Here is a 15,242-nt window from a genome sequence, read left to right on the forward strand (position 1 = left end):
GGTACCAGCGGTGGTGCCTGCTGGGGTTGCCCCTGTTGCAAGTTCCCCAAGTTCGAGGGTTGAAACCCTTGCTGTGCACTTTGCTGCAAGCCTGCTGCTGCACTGTATAGTTTTGTGCATTGCCCTGTTGTGGGGTAGCCGGTTGATTTACCGTGCCTGCCCCCATCCCTTGATTGTTCTGCCACATGCCTTGGCTTCTGCACATGCGTGCCACATGTCCTGTCACTCCACACTGCCAAGACACTGGCGGTGGTCGGGCCTTCTGTCCATTTGACATAGCTGGACTGCCCATTGGTGCGCTCTGGATGCCACCTTGAACATTTTGAAAACCTCCTTGGTTACCTCTAAAGCCTCCCTGATTACCCTGCCATCCTCTTCCTCCAAATCCCCTTCCTCTCGGATAATATCCTGCGTTACCTGATTGTTTTGCGGCGGGTTAGTGGCACATTGTGCACTCGAATCGGCTGGGTTTGTTAGCATGGCTCCCTCAAGCGCATACTTCGAGAGCTTCCCTTGCACTAGCTTCGCCTCTTCTCCCTTACGCGTTGCCTCTTTCTTTAGATTCTTTTCTTGCAACAGCCTACAATAATGGGCAATTGTCAACTGGATTTCGGCCCACGGTTTAGCTTCTATTCCTACCAATTTTATTTGCACCGGTTCTGGTAACCCGTGGCACAATATATGATAGAATACAGGGATAGATTTCATCCAAAACTCATGCGTTTCAAGCACCCACGCGTCTTGAAAATTCTGGATATAAAGCAACGTATCTTCTGACTCCTTCATTTTTCGAGTCATTATAGCTCCCATATCATATCAGATGTGTCTGTATATAGCGTACGTAGCGCTTTCCATACTGCTGCTCTACAGTTATTAAACGGTGCTCCGTCATGAGAGGTGTTAGTTATGGTTACCCTAGGGTAGCCTGCCCTCTTCCACACATAGTCTGCTCTTTCTCCTAGCATAGCAATTAGGAGACCCTTGATGTCCCCTATGGCTAGAGTGACTCCCCCACGTCATTTTTTCTAGCTCATGTATCCACTTCCCGGCTCCCGATGTCAACATTGGAAGATTATTCTTTAAATTTTCCCGGTCCATGTGGGGCCAGGGAATATATTGCGGTCATACTCCCCCTTTCTCTAGCAGTGGGAATTGGAGTGCGCAATCCTCCTTTCCCTTTTCTTTACCTCCTCGGTCTCTTGCTGGGGTGGCGTTCCCGCCTTGCTTTCTACCTGGCAGCGCCGTTAACCTATCTGTATAGGCAGGTGCCGACGCCCCCCTCTCACCGTGGGGTGTTTTTTCATGTCGGCTGGACTGTCCAGCGGACTTCGATGTCCTACTTATGGACTCGCCAGCCTCTGACCATTGTACCCCTTCGGTTCCCTGGGAGCCGCCTTTCGCGCCGTCTCCATTCATCATACATCGCTTCTTCCGCGTCCCCATCGGAGTCAGACTCCGAATACTCCCAGTTTGCACAACTTCTTGCATCATCTTCGTTCTGCCTATCTTCTAGTCTATCTAGGGAACATCCCCTACTCTCACTACTTTGGGTGACATCCTCAGTGTCATATAACTGAGTGCTCTCTAAGCGCTCATCTACCCTTCCCTCTTGGGAGATTCGTTCCAGTCCCATTTCATCATATATTCTATCAATCGCTTCCCTGATGCTTCTGGTGTCGAAGTCATCATCAATAATTGTCCTGCTTGTACCTGGTACTGCATCACTTGCTGGAAAGAACTCTTCTATGTCTTCCCAGTCTACAACAGGATTGGGTTTTTTCACTTCCCGCTGCAAATATTCTAAATTTCGCGCCCTTTGTCTATGTTTACGCTCTGCTTCCTCATCCATTTCTCTTCGCTTCTTCGCCTCCTCTCTAGCCTTATCTACTTCCCGCATCGTTTTGTCTCTACGTTCCTTTGCCTTTCTAATCTCTTCCTTCCTTTCATGCACCCTACGTTCTTCCTCTAACTTCAACTTATTCAGTCTGTATTTTCCGTAGGCTGCATACTGGGTGCGACTGAGCCGTATTCCTTGCTCTTCGCGATAAAGTTGTTCTCTCCTCAGCATGTCCTCCTTTCTGTCTTTCATCCCTTGTCTCCCTATCCTTCTCCCTTCTCTGCTTTTCGTCAGGCCTTCCTCATGGCCTTGCATCATCACTCCCCTTTCCATCTAACTTTAACAATATCTGTCCTCCCATCCATTTGTCCTTTGCGAATGTCATCTCATCACTGTCTTTCCGCACCTTTCCCTCTCTCTCCTTATCGAGAGGTGCACTAGTCTGTGCCTGATCCTTTCGTCCATCTCCGTGCCTCTCCTTGTCCCTCGGGACGGCGGAGGCTGAAACGATTTCGCGCTCCTCCTCTTTAGTTTCGTCACTGCTGCATGCAGGTGACTCATACGTGGGGTTGCTATACCCCGTGGCTGCTTTGAGCTCTCGTAGCGGGTAAAGACCCTCTGACCTGCTTCCCTCAATGACTGGTTCCGGCGGGGACGGTGGAGCAGTAGGCGACTCACCCCCCTCTGTATATACGTTTAATATCCAGTCTGCAGGTGGTTCTTCTTCCTTTGTTTGTTCAAACATCTTCCATAACTCGAGAATGGCAAGGCTTTTCTCAAGTTTCTTCACGCTATATGTGGCATGTAGGAATGTGGTCATGTGCTGTAAAACAGCCTTAGACAATGACCCATTCTGGGGCCACGGCATAAACATTTTATTTGCGGTGCCCTTAACCCACTCCTGGCTGTATTTCTTCAGCTTTGCTGCATGTTTTGGCAATTGCTTACAGAGATGCATAAGCGGGGTGACCTCCTCCATCTTTTCACTTCATTACCCACAATGTTTACACAATAACTTAAGTCTTTCCACCAATATGAGCGAGCACCACAACCGCAAGCTCCAAGCCACTTTTTCTCGCCAAAATTTATACCATCAATTTACCCAACAGAAACCATCAATTCACTGGCGATCCCCTCTCAGTTACAGAATCGCAAAAACCAAAATGCATTTCACTCAAGCATCAACACATTTTTCGCATCAATACATTTATTGCGCATTCACATATAGCAAGACACTTATGACAGACGCTTGATGGACTAGACAGACACCAGCTGGTCAACATATACCTGCCTTCTAATTATTACCCCGTCATGGGATTTGAACTACCCCTTTATTACGTCTTTAAACGTCATCGTAGCCTCTGTGGGCTCTGGGTTCAAGTTCCTTCTGACCACTCTTTAAAGCGCAGGAATAAGGCGAATTTACAGTTTTCTCTCGGGTGTGTCCCTCCACCCCCCGGTATCCCTTACAGTTTTTAATCTCGGGTGCCCCCCAGGTATCCTTTTACGTTTTTACCTTTCCCAGGTGCCCCCCTGGTATTCTATTACGTTTTTAATGTCGGGTGCCCCCCCCCGGTATCCTTTTATGTTTTTACCTTTCCCAGGTGCCCCCCTGGTATTCCATTACGTTTTTAATCTCGGGCACCCCCCGCTACTCCATACAGTTTTTTTAATCTCGGGTGCCCCCCCCGGTATTCCGCTATATCTGTCTTCCTTTTATACTCGTCATTAACCCACTATATATACCTCCAACTATTTTATCTTTCTCTGCCACCCTCCGTTACCTTTCCCCCACTTGCTCTAATGCCTATAAGTCATTTGCCAAGGTAACGAGTTTTGTTGTTTCACTCACCGATCGTCTCTTTTCCTCTCTGGATCTCTGGGATCACCACCCCTTCCTCTTCCCGCTTTATGGTTTTTGTCCGATCCGCTTCCCGTGGGAATGAAAAGGGTTATGCTTGGAAAAGCGGGTTCCTTCAGACCCACTGCAGATTTTTTGGGAGTAAATACACTATCACTGTCCATGGGAAGCTTCTCGGCCTACTCAGCCAGAATAGCGAAAGGACTTGCGATGTAACCGAAGATCCAGAGTTACTTTGCGCCGTCGGTTTAAAGGTGTCTTGTAACTATATTAATCGATTATCAATAATCGATGTCCGAAACCATCCTCACGCTATCAAGTGTTCTCGGGGAGAGGAAATTACTGACGGGCCCATTGGTCAGTACTCAACCCCCAAAAACTTGTAAGACAAGATAGCTACACCGAGTGAGGACAGGGTGCAGGGCTTACATACTCCAGCACAAATAAATTCTAGGGACTCAGTAAATTGCCAAAGGGAAGTCCATTTAATACATACATCAGCTTGTGGAAATCAACAGCATCGCGAACACCTGTCTCGCCCCGACTCCCTCGCACTTCAGTACAACAGCATCTTTTATGGGCAAACTTCGTCATCATTGACGTACACTTCTTATAAAAAACCATCATGCAATATAATTGGTCGGGAAAGGTAATTTAAGTATAGGTGTTATATCTGTATATGAAAATAAAGCATACGGATTGGATAACTCTTATCGGGTGGGCGTCTACGCCCATCCCTCTACAACACACGTGATTGACGTCACTAAAAGTACGACATCCTATTGGTTACAGTCTCTATAGGACCCTAGATTACATGATCCATTGTGATTGGGCAAGTTACACCCCTAAACATAAATCTCCACTTTAATTAGCTGCTCTTTCCTGGAACTGATTCGCCTTCTGTTACCCATTAGCAGCATGCAGAATAGACACCCCGGTGCCTGGTGTCCCAAGATTCACCCTGCCTCCCTTCCATCAATCGGTGGTTTAGGGCTATGTGTCAATTAGTTGGCTGGGTATGGCCTCGGATCTGTAGTCTCTTATCAGGAAAAGTTATGGTACCCCATGGTTCTGAATGACATCAGGCGGTGGTACATCTTCGCGCCTGTCAGGTCACGTGTTGGTCCACCATGAATCTGCTTCAGTTCTCAGTTTTTCGTGCATTTGATTCTGTGTTCGCTTGGCCACCTGCATGGGCCTCTCTTTTCTTGACCTTCACAGGCGGGCTGGCGTGCTCTGAAGTTGGAGCTTCGTGAGCTCATGCTCACCTCCACTTCTCTGGTTGACCTCGATTTCCCCGGCATGAGCTATCCTTTGTTAAGTTTCGATCCCGCTCTTTTCCTCAGCTTGGACCTAGATGTGAAACTCAGCCAGTTGGGCCTGGGCCGCCTGGGTTTTTTTCTGCTCAAACAAAATGGAGTCGCACGTGTACATTGTGCTGTATTGAGGTAGACATATATAGTTGGCGCATGCCGCTCTATTCTTCTACTTAAGCCTTGCAGGCGGTATCGATTACTTAACATCTTGCGTTTCAAGCTTATTTACACACGTTCAATAAGGCGGTTGCTTCTGTTTGTCTCATGGCACCATTCTCATATGTTTTCAGTGTCTCTCCCCTTCGTCCATTACAATTCTCCTCGCAGTTGTCGGTACTGACATGCATAGCTTTCAGTAGCCACTTCTGGTTGCTCTCGGGGCTGCCTAGGCCCTTAGTCTATTTCCATTGGCCTTCCATTAAGGCCTTAGGGGTCTCCTCATGGACAGTCTGTAAATACTCGTCCTTTCGTACCAATGGCAGGTACGGTTGTCTGATTGGGTACCGTGCTGCCTAGGGTTGCCTGGTTATGGGCATTTCAACCGGTATTGATCTTCTAATGTTCACAGGGCAGAGGCCCATTGCTCCCTTTGTTGGTTCAGCTGCTCCTCGTAGTCACATACCTTGACGAGTACTTTACTGGCAGCTCGCAAAGTGGGGCGGGGGTGCAGGTCATATCTGGGACCTCCTCTACAGTCTCATCTAGACCTGTATCTTCCACTTCCACTCTGCCTCCCGACAGGTACGTGAAAAAAGTTGATGCCTTAGCCAAAAAAGCATTCACTTCAGGCAATATGGCTCTTAAGGCTACAAATGTGGCAAGCAGTTTTGCCAAGTACTCTTTGGTCTCTGGACAGCAATTGAAAATGCTGCACAGTAAGTCAGTGAAGGAGAGATGCGCAAGGGCTTCCTACAGCTGGTGCAGGATGGGAAAGAGGTGGCCAGGCAGTCGCTGCGTACGTGCCTGGACATTGCTGACTGTGTTGGCTGATCTATGGCATCAGCAGTAACGCTAATGAGGCAGGCCTATTTAAAAACTTCTGGTTTTTCACCTAATGTCCAAGTTAAACATGTTAGACATGCTCTTCGAGGGCAATCTTCTGTTCGGCCAGAAAGCAGACAATTTTTTAGAGAAACGTAAAGAATCCAAAATCGCTACCAAACCTGATTTCAGCTTCGCCTCTAGGGCACGGTGCTGCAGGGGGGTATGCTCCTTATGACAGGAGAACGCAGCTCCCACCAGCCAGGCAAGGGCAGAAGCATTTCTTACGCTCAAGAAGGGGCAGAGGTGCTTCTAAACGCCAACAGCAGCGTCAGTGAAGGGGGGGCGATCCAGTCTCTGAAGCCTATTTGATTTCCCCTCTCAACGCACCGGTTTTATGGCGGTTGCCGGAGCAATTACTTCTGATGCCTTCATGATTGCCCCAGAACGGACAAGGAGAACGTGATACTCCGACCTCGTGAATCTGTCCATCTGTCTACCTGACCGGTTGCCTAAGCAGCCAGATCTCTTAACCCAGTCGGAAGGTTGGATACTCCACCCGACCCCGGAATTCCTCAACCGACATGTGTGCCTCTTCACAGGATGAGGTATGATGAATGGGACCTCTCTGAGGAAGTGCTTGAAGTGTTTCTGGCTGCACTCAGACCGTCTACTAGATCTTTGTACGCATGCAGGTGGAGAAGATTAGAGGCGTGGTGCAGGGAGCGTGGGATTGACCCCATTTCTTGTCCAACCACTACAGTGATGGAGTTCCTTCTGTCACTGGCCTCGGCAGGCCTTCAGGTCTCCAGAGTCAAAGGATATTTGGCAGCCTTGTCTGTGTTTAAGAGATCCCAGGATCAAGGTTCATTTTTTACGATCCCGGTAATGGCACAATTCCTGAAAGGCTTGTAAATAAGTATCCGCCAATTCTCTTTGTTGTCTCAGATTGTAACCTTAACCCGGTATGGACATTTCTGATGGCGGCTCCTTTTGAGCCTATGCATACTTGTCCCTTACGGCTTCTCTCTTTGAAAACAGCCTTTTTGGTGGCATTCATCTGTAAGGCAAGTGAGTGAGCTGCAGGCCTTATGCTGTAAACCACCCTTCTTGCGTTTTTTCTGGGAGAAAGTCTCACTCAGGGTAAGGCCTGGCTTCCTCCTCAAAGTTGTCTGAGTTCCACCTATCGCAACCTTCCATTCTTCGATCTTCCTCCGCACCCTTCTAAGTAGGAGGAGCGATTAGATCGCCAAGACCCCAAAAGGGGCGCTGAGTTATTATATTGCGAGGACAGCTAAATTCAGAAGAGCTGACCAGCTCTTCGTGGCTTTTTCCTTAGCCCGTAAGAGCATGCCCATAAATAAGCAAACTTTATCCTGCTGGATCATTTTCTGTATAGCAGAAGTCTACCAGTCCACGGGTAAATAATTACCGGCAGGTATCGGAGCCCAATCGACTAGGGTAGTCTCGGCGTCAACAGCATTACAGAGGGGAGTCCCTGTTCTGGATATTTGTTGCGCTGCGACATGGTCATCCCTTCATACCTTTGTTAATGTCATGCATGCTGGACGCTACGCTCGTAGAACAGCTAGACCGTTCTACTCTAAATGGAGGCTATTCGATACGTTACCGGGAAAACGACGTTTACACTTTACACGTCGCTAACTTCACGTGACTTGCGTCGTCACGTGAACTACGGTATCACGTATTTAAGCAGCGTAGAAACTTCACTCGCTGCTTCTGATCGTCTCTATTGGCGTCGTGTAGCTGAACCTCTGATCTACAACCTGGTATTTTCCTACAGCTACTTTTGGGCCTTCGATAGCGTGTGTTCCGCCACACGCTGTTTCCTGGAGCTATCCCTTCGCGTGCTATTTCACACGCGCTCTTCGTCTGCAAGTGCGGCCGGCCCAGGCTGCGTGAATCCTGCCCGCGTGTAAAATCCACACGCGCTCTTTGTCTTCATACGCGGCTGGCCAAGGCTGCGTAAATCCTGCCCGCGTGTAACATCCACACGCGCTCTTCGTCTTCAAGTGCGGCCGGCCAGGCTGCGTGAATCCTGCCCGCGTGTAAAGTCCACACGCGCTCTTTGTCTTCATACGCGGCTGGCCAAGGCTGCGTAAATCCTGCCCGCGTGTAACATCCACACGCGCTCTTCGTCTTCAAGTGCGGCCGGCCCAGGCTGCGTGAATCCTGCCCGCGTGTAAAGTCCACACGCGCTCTTTGTCTTCATACGCGGCTGGCCAAGGCTGCGTAAATCCTGCCCGCGTGTAACATCCACACGCGCTCTTCGTCTTCAAGTGCGGCCGGCCCAGGCTGCGTGAATCCTGCCCGCGTGTAAAGTCCACACGCGCTCTTTGTCTTCATACGCGGCTGGCCAAGGCTGCGTAATTCCTGTCCGCGTGTAACATCCACACGCGCTCTTCGTCTTCAAGTACGGCTGGCCAAGGCTGCGCGAACCCTGCCCGCGTGTAAATCCACACGCGCACGTTGTCTTCACACGCGGCTGGCCCAGGCTGCGCGATTCCTGCCCGCGTGTAAATCCACACGCTCACGTTGTCTTCAAACACTGTTTTCTTCTACCTCCTGTATCTGTGGAATTAACAGAAGGATTGATCCCTAAGTGGGAAGGAAGCCTTTCAAGGATTATTGGAAGTGACTTTGAACTGAACTTTGAACGCTATCCTGTGGTGAATTCAACCCGTATCTAGCGTGAGCCTCGTTCCGTCCGGGATAAGTCTCCCTTACTAATATTCCCTTCCCTGTCGTTTTGTTCTTCTTTTCGAATCCATCAAGAGACTTCTGGATTGTTCTACCCAGAGACACAGGTCAGTGTGATCATTCCTGTCATTATCTAACTCATCATACTCAGGTTGGAGCAGTTATTCATGATACTTTAATTTGTCCTAGGCTGGATTACTATACCTTACCCACGCCCTTTCCAGTGATCCATCGCTCTGCCTGTTTTATCAGCCAGAGGGTTGTATCATTTGGAAGGTCTTTGTTGACTTCACGACTATCAAGTCGGGTGAACAAGGATCCGGAAGACCCTACCTCCTGTATCCTTTTGAATATTGTATCCTTTTCGGTTGATACTTTGGTGCATTCTGACAGTTAAACAATATAGTCAAGATGTGGCTCTACAGCTGATGCGCATTTTGGCAGGGCAGTTGAGGAAAATTTCTTATAACTTTCTGCCCGCCTCCTTCATCTACTGCTTTGGGAGTCTATCAGATGAGGAATCTGGGGGAGAAAAACAAACCATTGAAGGGGAAATTACTTACTGTGATGTTATTTCTATGGATTCTTTTCCCGCAGATTCCTCATCTCCCATCCGTCCCCGCTCAGAAAGTCGGTGGTTGGTGCGCATCTTCTCTTTCACGTTGACTTGGTAATGGTCCTCAGTGTACGTTTCTGCGACATGTTTTAAAAAAAAGAAAGAAAAAGGAAGGTATTTTCTGACGCTACTTGTTGGTGTCTGTTGCAAATTCTTCCTCCTTCGGAGACTTAGTTATTTCATTGTTAAGGGCTCATTAGCCTGTTCTTCTCTCTGTTTTCCCTGGCAGCGTGATGTGCTCTGGGGAGAAAGGTGGAAATTGAGGTGTGAGGTGTAGTGACAAGGTATTTATACGATGCCTGACGTCATGTCCAGAGCCGATGACCAGATGCCAAGCAAGACGGATCGACGGTCGGTGGCTGGGTCTTGGTCCACTAACGCCCCCTGTCCAAAAATTTCTGAAGCAGCATAGCTGGGTGGAATATCTATCGGATGAGGAATCTGTGGGAGATTAATCCCTAGAAAGACCATTACGTAAGTCATTTCTTCTTTAAATGGCATGGCATATTGTTTAATGGTTGGATGCCAAGGAGTTTGCTTTGATGCAACTGACCCAAAGTCTTTATTTGGCCCAGCACTTTATTTTCTATGATAACTCTTGACCGTAAATTAGCCCCTACAAATAGTAATGTACATTGCCCAGTTTTGATCCAGAAGCAACATGTTACACCTAAATGAAATGTCTACTGTGCATTCTACTTAAAGGATGCACACAATGAAGTCCTTCCTTTTACCTGTCATCTCTGAGGTAGCAGGTGGATGTGACTTATTATTTTGAAGGTACAGGATTCTTAAAGCCATCAAGACAGATGTACGAGAAATGTGAGGCCTTTGACTTTATTTTCAGTTCTTAACATCTGCAAATTTAACCAGATAATACTTGCTGAAAAAGTTAAGATGGCTATCCCACCACTCCAGGCTGTGGATTTCCACATTGCAATGAGAAAGCCACCAAGCTCAACCATTTTCTGATGGATCATAATAATATCATCACTTGGTCTTCTCATGCATCTCAAAATTGACTACCTGTCTTTTCCCATCTCTTAACTCTTGCTGAACTGAAGCAGTGTGTTTCCCTGTGCTTGGGTTTTGGCCTGGTTAGGGCTTCATTGCCTGCTCAGCACTAACACTCTCAAGTCTTGACCTTATTAACTACACTGTCTACAGAACTCACAGAGGCCCCAGTTCACTCAAGCTGTTCTAAAGAAGAGTCCTTGTTCTGGCTGAAGCCATGTCCCTCTTCTTGATGCCACACCTCTCCCTGACCAGAAGAGTCTTCAGTGCTATCAGTCTAATTGTAGCCTGCATATAAGCAAAGCTAAACATTCTAATGGGAATAAGATTAAATCCAAGACGAATTGTATCATTATTTTGCCAGTTTAATTTCCAGTTGTGCTATGTGGTGGGTCTAGAAAAAGAACCAGCCAATAACAGTAAGTTCAAAACCATGTACGTAACACACAAACAGGAGCCAGGTATGCAGTAAGTAGTTTATTCACCTAGTATAGTGACAGTCTCAGGGCCCTGCTGCTGCTCGTTTACCTCCTGACCAGCCTGCAACTACCTGGATCTCACAATTTGTGGGGGGTTAGATTAAGATTTGGGTGTTAAATAGAAAAGCCCTAAGAGGTTTCCTGAATGACAGGAGGTTCTCATTATGCAGTGAAACTGGTAAACCATTCCAGAGCAAATAATTGGCTGCCAATATTTTTTTTCCTGTAGCCAGGCACCATAACCATGCTAGCTGATTGTATATTTCATGAATACGTTGTGTCATAAAAGGTAGTTATAATTTGTTTTTATTGTTGTTCTCTTGACAGGATGCTTCCAGATTGTCTCGGAGCCATGTTTCAGAGTTCACACCTCTTACCCCACTGCAAAGCCCCAGCTACCGGAGCAGTGATCGGCACTGCACAGCTGCATTAAGGCCCAGTTCTGATTCCAGAAGAGTGATGGTTACGCACTGGGGAGGCGGTGATTACTTAAAACTCCCATCCTTCTTTGGTTTCTCTAACAAGCGCTGTACATCCAGTGCGGACTCTTCCTACAGTGGGTCGGGCTTGGAGACCACTTTATGACAAATCACCAATACAAGCCTTTTTAAGAACTTTTGTCCTCTGCTTGTTTTAGCCTGCAGATGCAAAATAAATGAATTATGCGACAGAAACTGTGCTGTAATGTGCTTGATTCCTGATGTTTGGTGTTGTGCTGAGATGGGCAGCATCAGGAGCTGAGCGTGCAAAGACTTTAGGCCTATTGGCCTCTTTCTGTTTTATCTGTCAATTCAAAGACCAAACTATGCAGTCTGGTACTGTGTCCTTCATGTCTCAGTTCCCCGGTTCTGTGTGTCTGTGTTCCAATACTCCGAGTGTTCCATTTCCAGCTAGCAGCAATTACTTCAGACATCCTCAGTGACAGGTACTTTGAGCAAATTTCACAACCTCTGCTCTGCGATTGCAAAACTTGTTGTCTTGTCCATACTCTGTCTAGAAGAAACCGGTATTTATTGTGTGCTGAAATGTTTTCCAGAAATACTCCTGCACAATAATTTCATTCTATGTGGCCAAATCAGGGTGTGTCTGTGCCTGTGTGTTCAGTTTCACTCCATCTACCAAAATCGTGAGGACATTTGTCTATCGAGTATGTCGGAACCCTTTGAAGTCAAGAGGACTGTCAAACTGTTTCACTCTCAATATTTCCAGCAGTGGCAACACCAATGGTCATTAAATGTTCGAATTCATCACGTGTCCTTGTGAATTTTGTATACAATTTCTTACAGAATTGATGCATAACCCCTGTAAGGATTATGGATGCTGGAGCTTGAATTTCCAGAACACGTTATAGATATTTCAGTGCAGTGTCTGCTGCTGTCTGCTCCAAAACGAGAGTACTAGTCATTGGCCACTTTTTGTACCGTCAATGGACTCCTCTGAACGTTTTTCTTGGCGTTTATTATGCTAAATGAGTACTCATGTGCAGGTACAGCAAGCCCTTGGCAATAGCCCACCAGGAAGTTTGAAAAAAAAGCACTGGTCCGGAATTTAGATTTGGATGCTTAAGTGTCTGATGTATCCCCTACCTGCTGTTCAGAGAAGCGCAATCCACTTTCTCCTGGGGCCATAATTTTTCAAAATCAATTTTATTTAATTTTGCATGCATATTGTAACTTTAAAAATACATCTCATCTAATTTCAAATCACAATCTAATAATCTCTGCAAGTGTGTCCTCCGAATAAGAAGTTGGGGAAGCATAAAATGAGGGGTAGTACACAAAGGCAAAGGACACGTGGAAAAAAAAAATAGTGAACAGGTATGCTTTCAGTATTGCCTTATCCCGGTTTGGCTTGCTAAAGTTTTTACTGATTCAACTGTGGCCAAGTGGGACATAGGTTGCAGAACTACTAGGAATGTGCCAAGATTCCGATTATTGGAAAGCAATCCCCCTCCTGTTGATTAGATAGTAAATACATAATTTCTGTATCATGCTATTTTGTGCTTGATGGGGATCAACACAGAGTAGAACAGTACTCAATAGCCGGTTGCCTCCCATCTATAAAGTGTTTTTGGCTATTTGAAGGGTTGCTATTTGAAGGGATGCTGGGGTATTTACTCTTATATCGTTACTCACATTGCTCACCATTATTGTTTTGAATTTTGATACTCTTGTTAAAATTGTTTTAACTTCAAGACAGGCATACACATTTCTTAAATATTTATAGGTAGTAGGTTGTGTATGGCTGAAGCAGGACTGGGAGCGGCCGTCAGTACATCGGTGAAATGCTTCTATAAAGTAGATAAATTCAAAGTGTCAGACTCAACCAGTGCTTGGTGTGGCTTCATGCTTAAGCTTTGACACTTGAGAGTCGACGTGAGGTTCTTTCCTCTAGCAGGTTTCCTCAGTGCCTGGTGTTCCTCAGCATGCCTGGTGTTCCTCTGTGTATGGCATCTGGAAGGAGCTGGTATTATACTTCCTGCTCCTTATGCCTTGGATTTGGGCACCCATTGGTCCTTGGGCACCTAGTGGCCCTGGGGTTCGATCAGGCAGAAAGAGGGGAACCTGAGGGAAGCCAGAGAGGAGCAGGTGCTCCAGTCGGGAGCAGCAACCGTGAGTGAGCTTTTGGCTCTGTGTAAGGGGTGAGGTGTTTCCCTTACCGCCTTGGTCACTGATCACTTAGTTGGGGTGGGAGAGACTGGTAGTGTCAGTGCCCTAAATGTTGGCTGCAGAGTGACTGCGTTTTTTTTCTGTAATAAGGGTAACTCTCTGAGCTATGCATCCTTAAGTGGCCTTTTGGGCACGGTTAGAAGTTTGTTGCTAAGGGGCACAGGTACAGTTAACTGGTACGCCCTGAAGAGCAATTGGGTGGCTTTGGGGGTTGAATTTAAGCCGGTTGTGAGCGGCTATTGGCCTGGGTGTAAAACATTTTGACCTTATTGGAGATTCAGAATGTATGAACTGCGCAGTAGGCATCAGGACCCCAATGCTGAGGGGAGTCAAGAAGATCATTCACACAACACTGAGGGTACTACTGCAAGGTTTCCTCAGTGAAATTGGCTAAATAAAGTCCATCAAGAAGATCGAAGGGCCAATGAGGTGCTGTGTTTTGACTCAGTGGAGGCTGAAGGGGAGACCCTGCGGCTTTTGATCACAGGAATAGCCAAAGAAATATCTTCTCAGGATAAGCCCAAAATACGCCCTGTGCTAGTGATTGATTTAGAGTTCCCTGAGTTATCGGGACAAAGTACATTCCCTCCATCTTATACACCTGCGATTTTGAGAGATTGTCTTGAGGTGTAATGTTGGACCAGCATATAATGCCTTCTCCCCAAGTTCAGCAGCAGAGTTCCCCGGATGTCAACCCTACAGGGGAAATTACGAGCTTGGGCCCTACATCTCTTTCTGCCTTCAATCTAGTCCTTACCTCTATAGTGAACTTATGACAACATTCAGGTGGAAGTAAAAAATCATTCAGCTAGCCTCATGGCAATACAAGCTAGCTTGCAATTTCTTTGAGACTGTGGTATACTTAAGCAATAGAACCCGAGGGGGAGGGGCATTACCGGTCTGGTAATGCCCAGAGCGTCAGTTACAGGCCCTCGCCCGAGGACCTTAACGCAAGCCCCGGGGCATTAACAGACTGGCAATGCCCTCGGAGGGTTCTATTGCTATTAGTATTCTGGCACATTTTATTGGGGTAGTAATTTTGTTTTTAGCACAAGCTGAGGTGTGGCATTTGTCACTTCTCAGCTCGCACTAAAACTACAAAAAAAGATGGCCGCCATGGATCGGCAAAAAGGAATTACACATAGTCCCTTCTCTCCCTTTGCATTGCGGCAATTCGGGTGTCAGAGATGCGCCAGGAGCACTGCTATTCCCTGCACCAGCGAGGGACAAGGAAGCCGAAGGTAAGTGAGGAAGGGCCTAAATGTGTGGAAAAGGTGGGGTGGGGGATAGGACTCAGTGGAGCCCAGGGGAAGCACACTGGCAGCCTCCCGCTTTGAGGAGGCTCGGAGCAGGATCTTTCCTGGTGTGGTAAAGACCCCCTTTCCATGCCTCCTCATTGGCTGGTAAGCTGCCACACCCCCCTCGCCAGTTACTTATAAACTGGATCTCATACTTTATATTTTGCATAGCATCCCAAATGATGTTTCTGAAGTTCACCAAGTGGTACACTTACATTTTTTTCTATCTGGTCTTTGTTCTTGTAGGGTCTAAACACTGAATGCCATTTTCGGTATTTATTTATTTTATTCATTGTGCATTTGTTAGGCGCCTATACAGTAAGTCAATTCTGTTTCAAAGCTCCCACAGGGCAACAGGGAGGGAACATGGCATTGAAAAACAATTAATAAAGTGGAAGATAAAGACGAGCCTACTATGCCTTGTGAGTATTCAGAACGTGCAAGTGCAGC

The 15,242-nt window shown here is 47.0% G+C and overlaps 1 protein-coding gene across 7 annotated transcripts in view; it reads left to right on the top strand.

Moving 5' to 3' along the window:
• ATP11A (ATPase phospholipid transporting 11A) overlaps positions 1–11,499 on the top strand; it is a 2,308,865-nt gene extending 2,297,366 nt beyond the window's left edge. For 4 of the 7 annotated variants that reach the window (XM_069636989.1, XM_069636990.1, XM_069636983.1 and 1 more), the window contains one exon: positions 11,153–11,499. Coding sequence is in view for 2 of the 7 variants with exons in the window: in XM_069636983.1 (XP_069493084.1) it covers positions 11,153–11,410 (258 nt within the window). In the remaining 5 variants the exon portion in view is untranslated. The remainder of the gene's footprint in view (positions 1–11,152) is intronic. The other 3 variants (XM_069636985.1, XM_069636986.1, XM_069636987.1) reach the window with 2 other exon arrangements.
• The last annotated feature ends 3,743 nt before the right edge of the window (positions 11,500–15,242 follow it).

This window comes from Ambystoma mexicanum, chromosome 7p, assembly GCF_040938575.1.
Source record: "Ambystoma mexicanum isolate Mex_15411 chromosome 7p, UKY_AmexF1_1, whole genome shotgun sequence".
Classification (NCBI taxonomy): Eukaryota; Metazoa; Chordata; class Amphibia; order Caudata; family Ambystomatidae; genus Ambystoma; species Ambystoma mexicanum.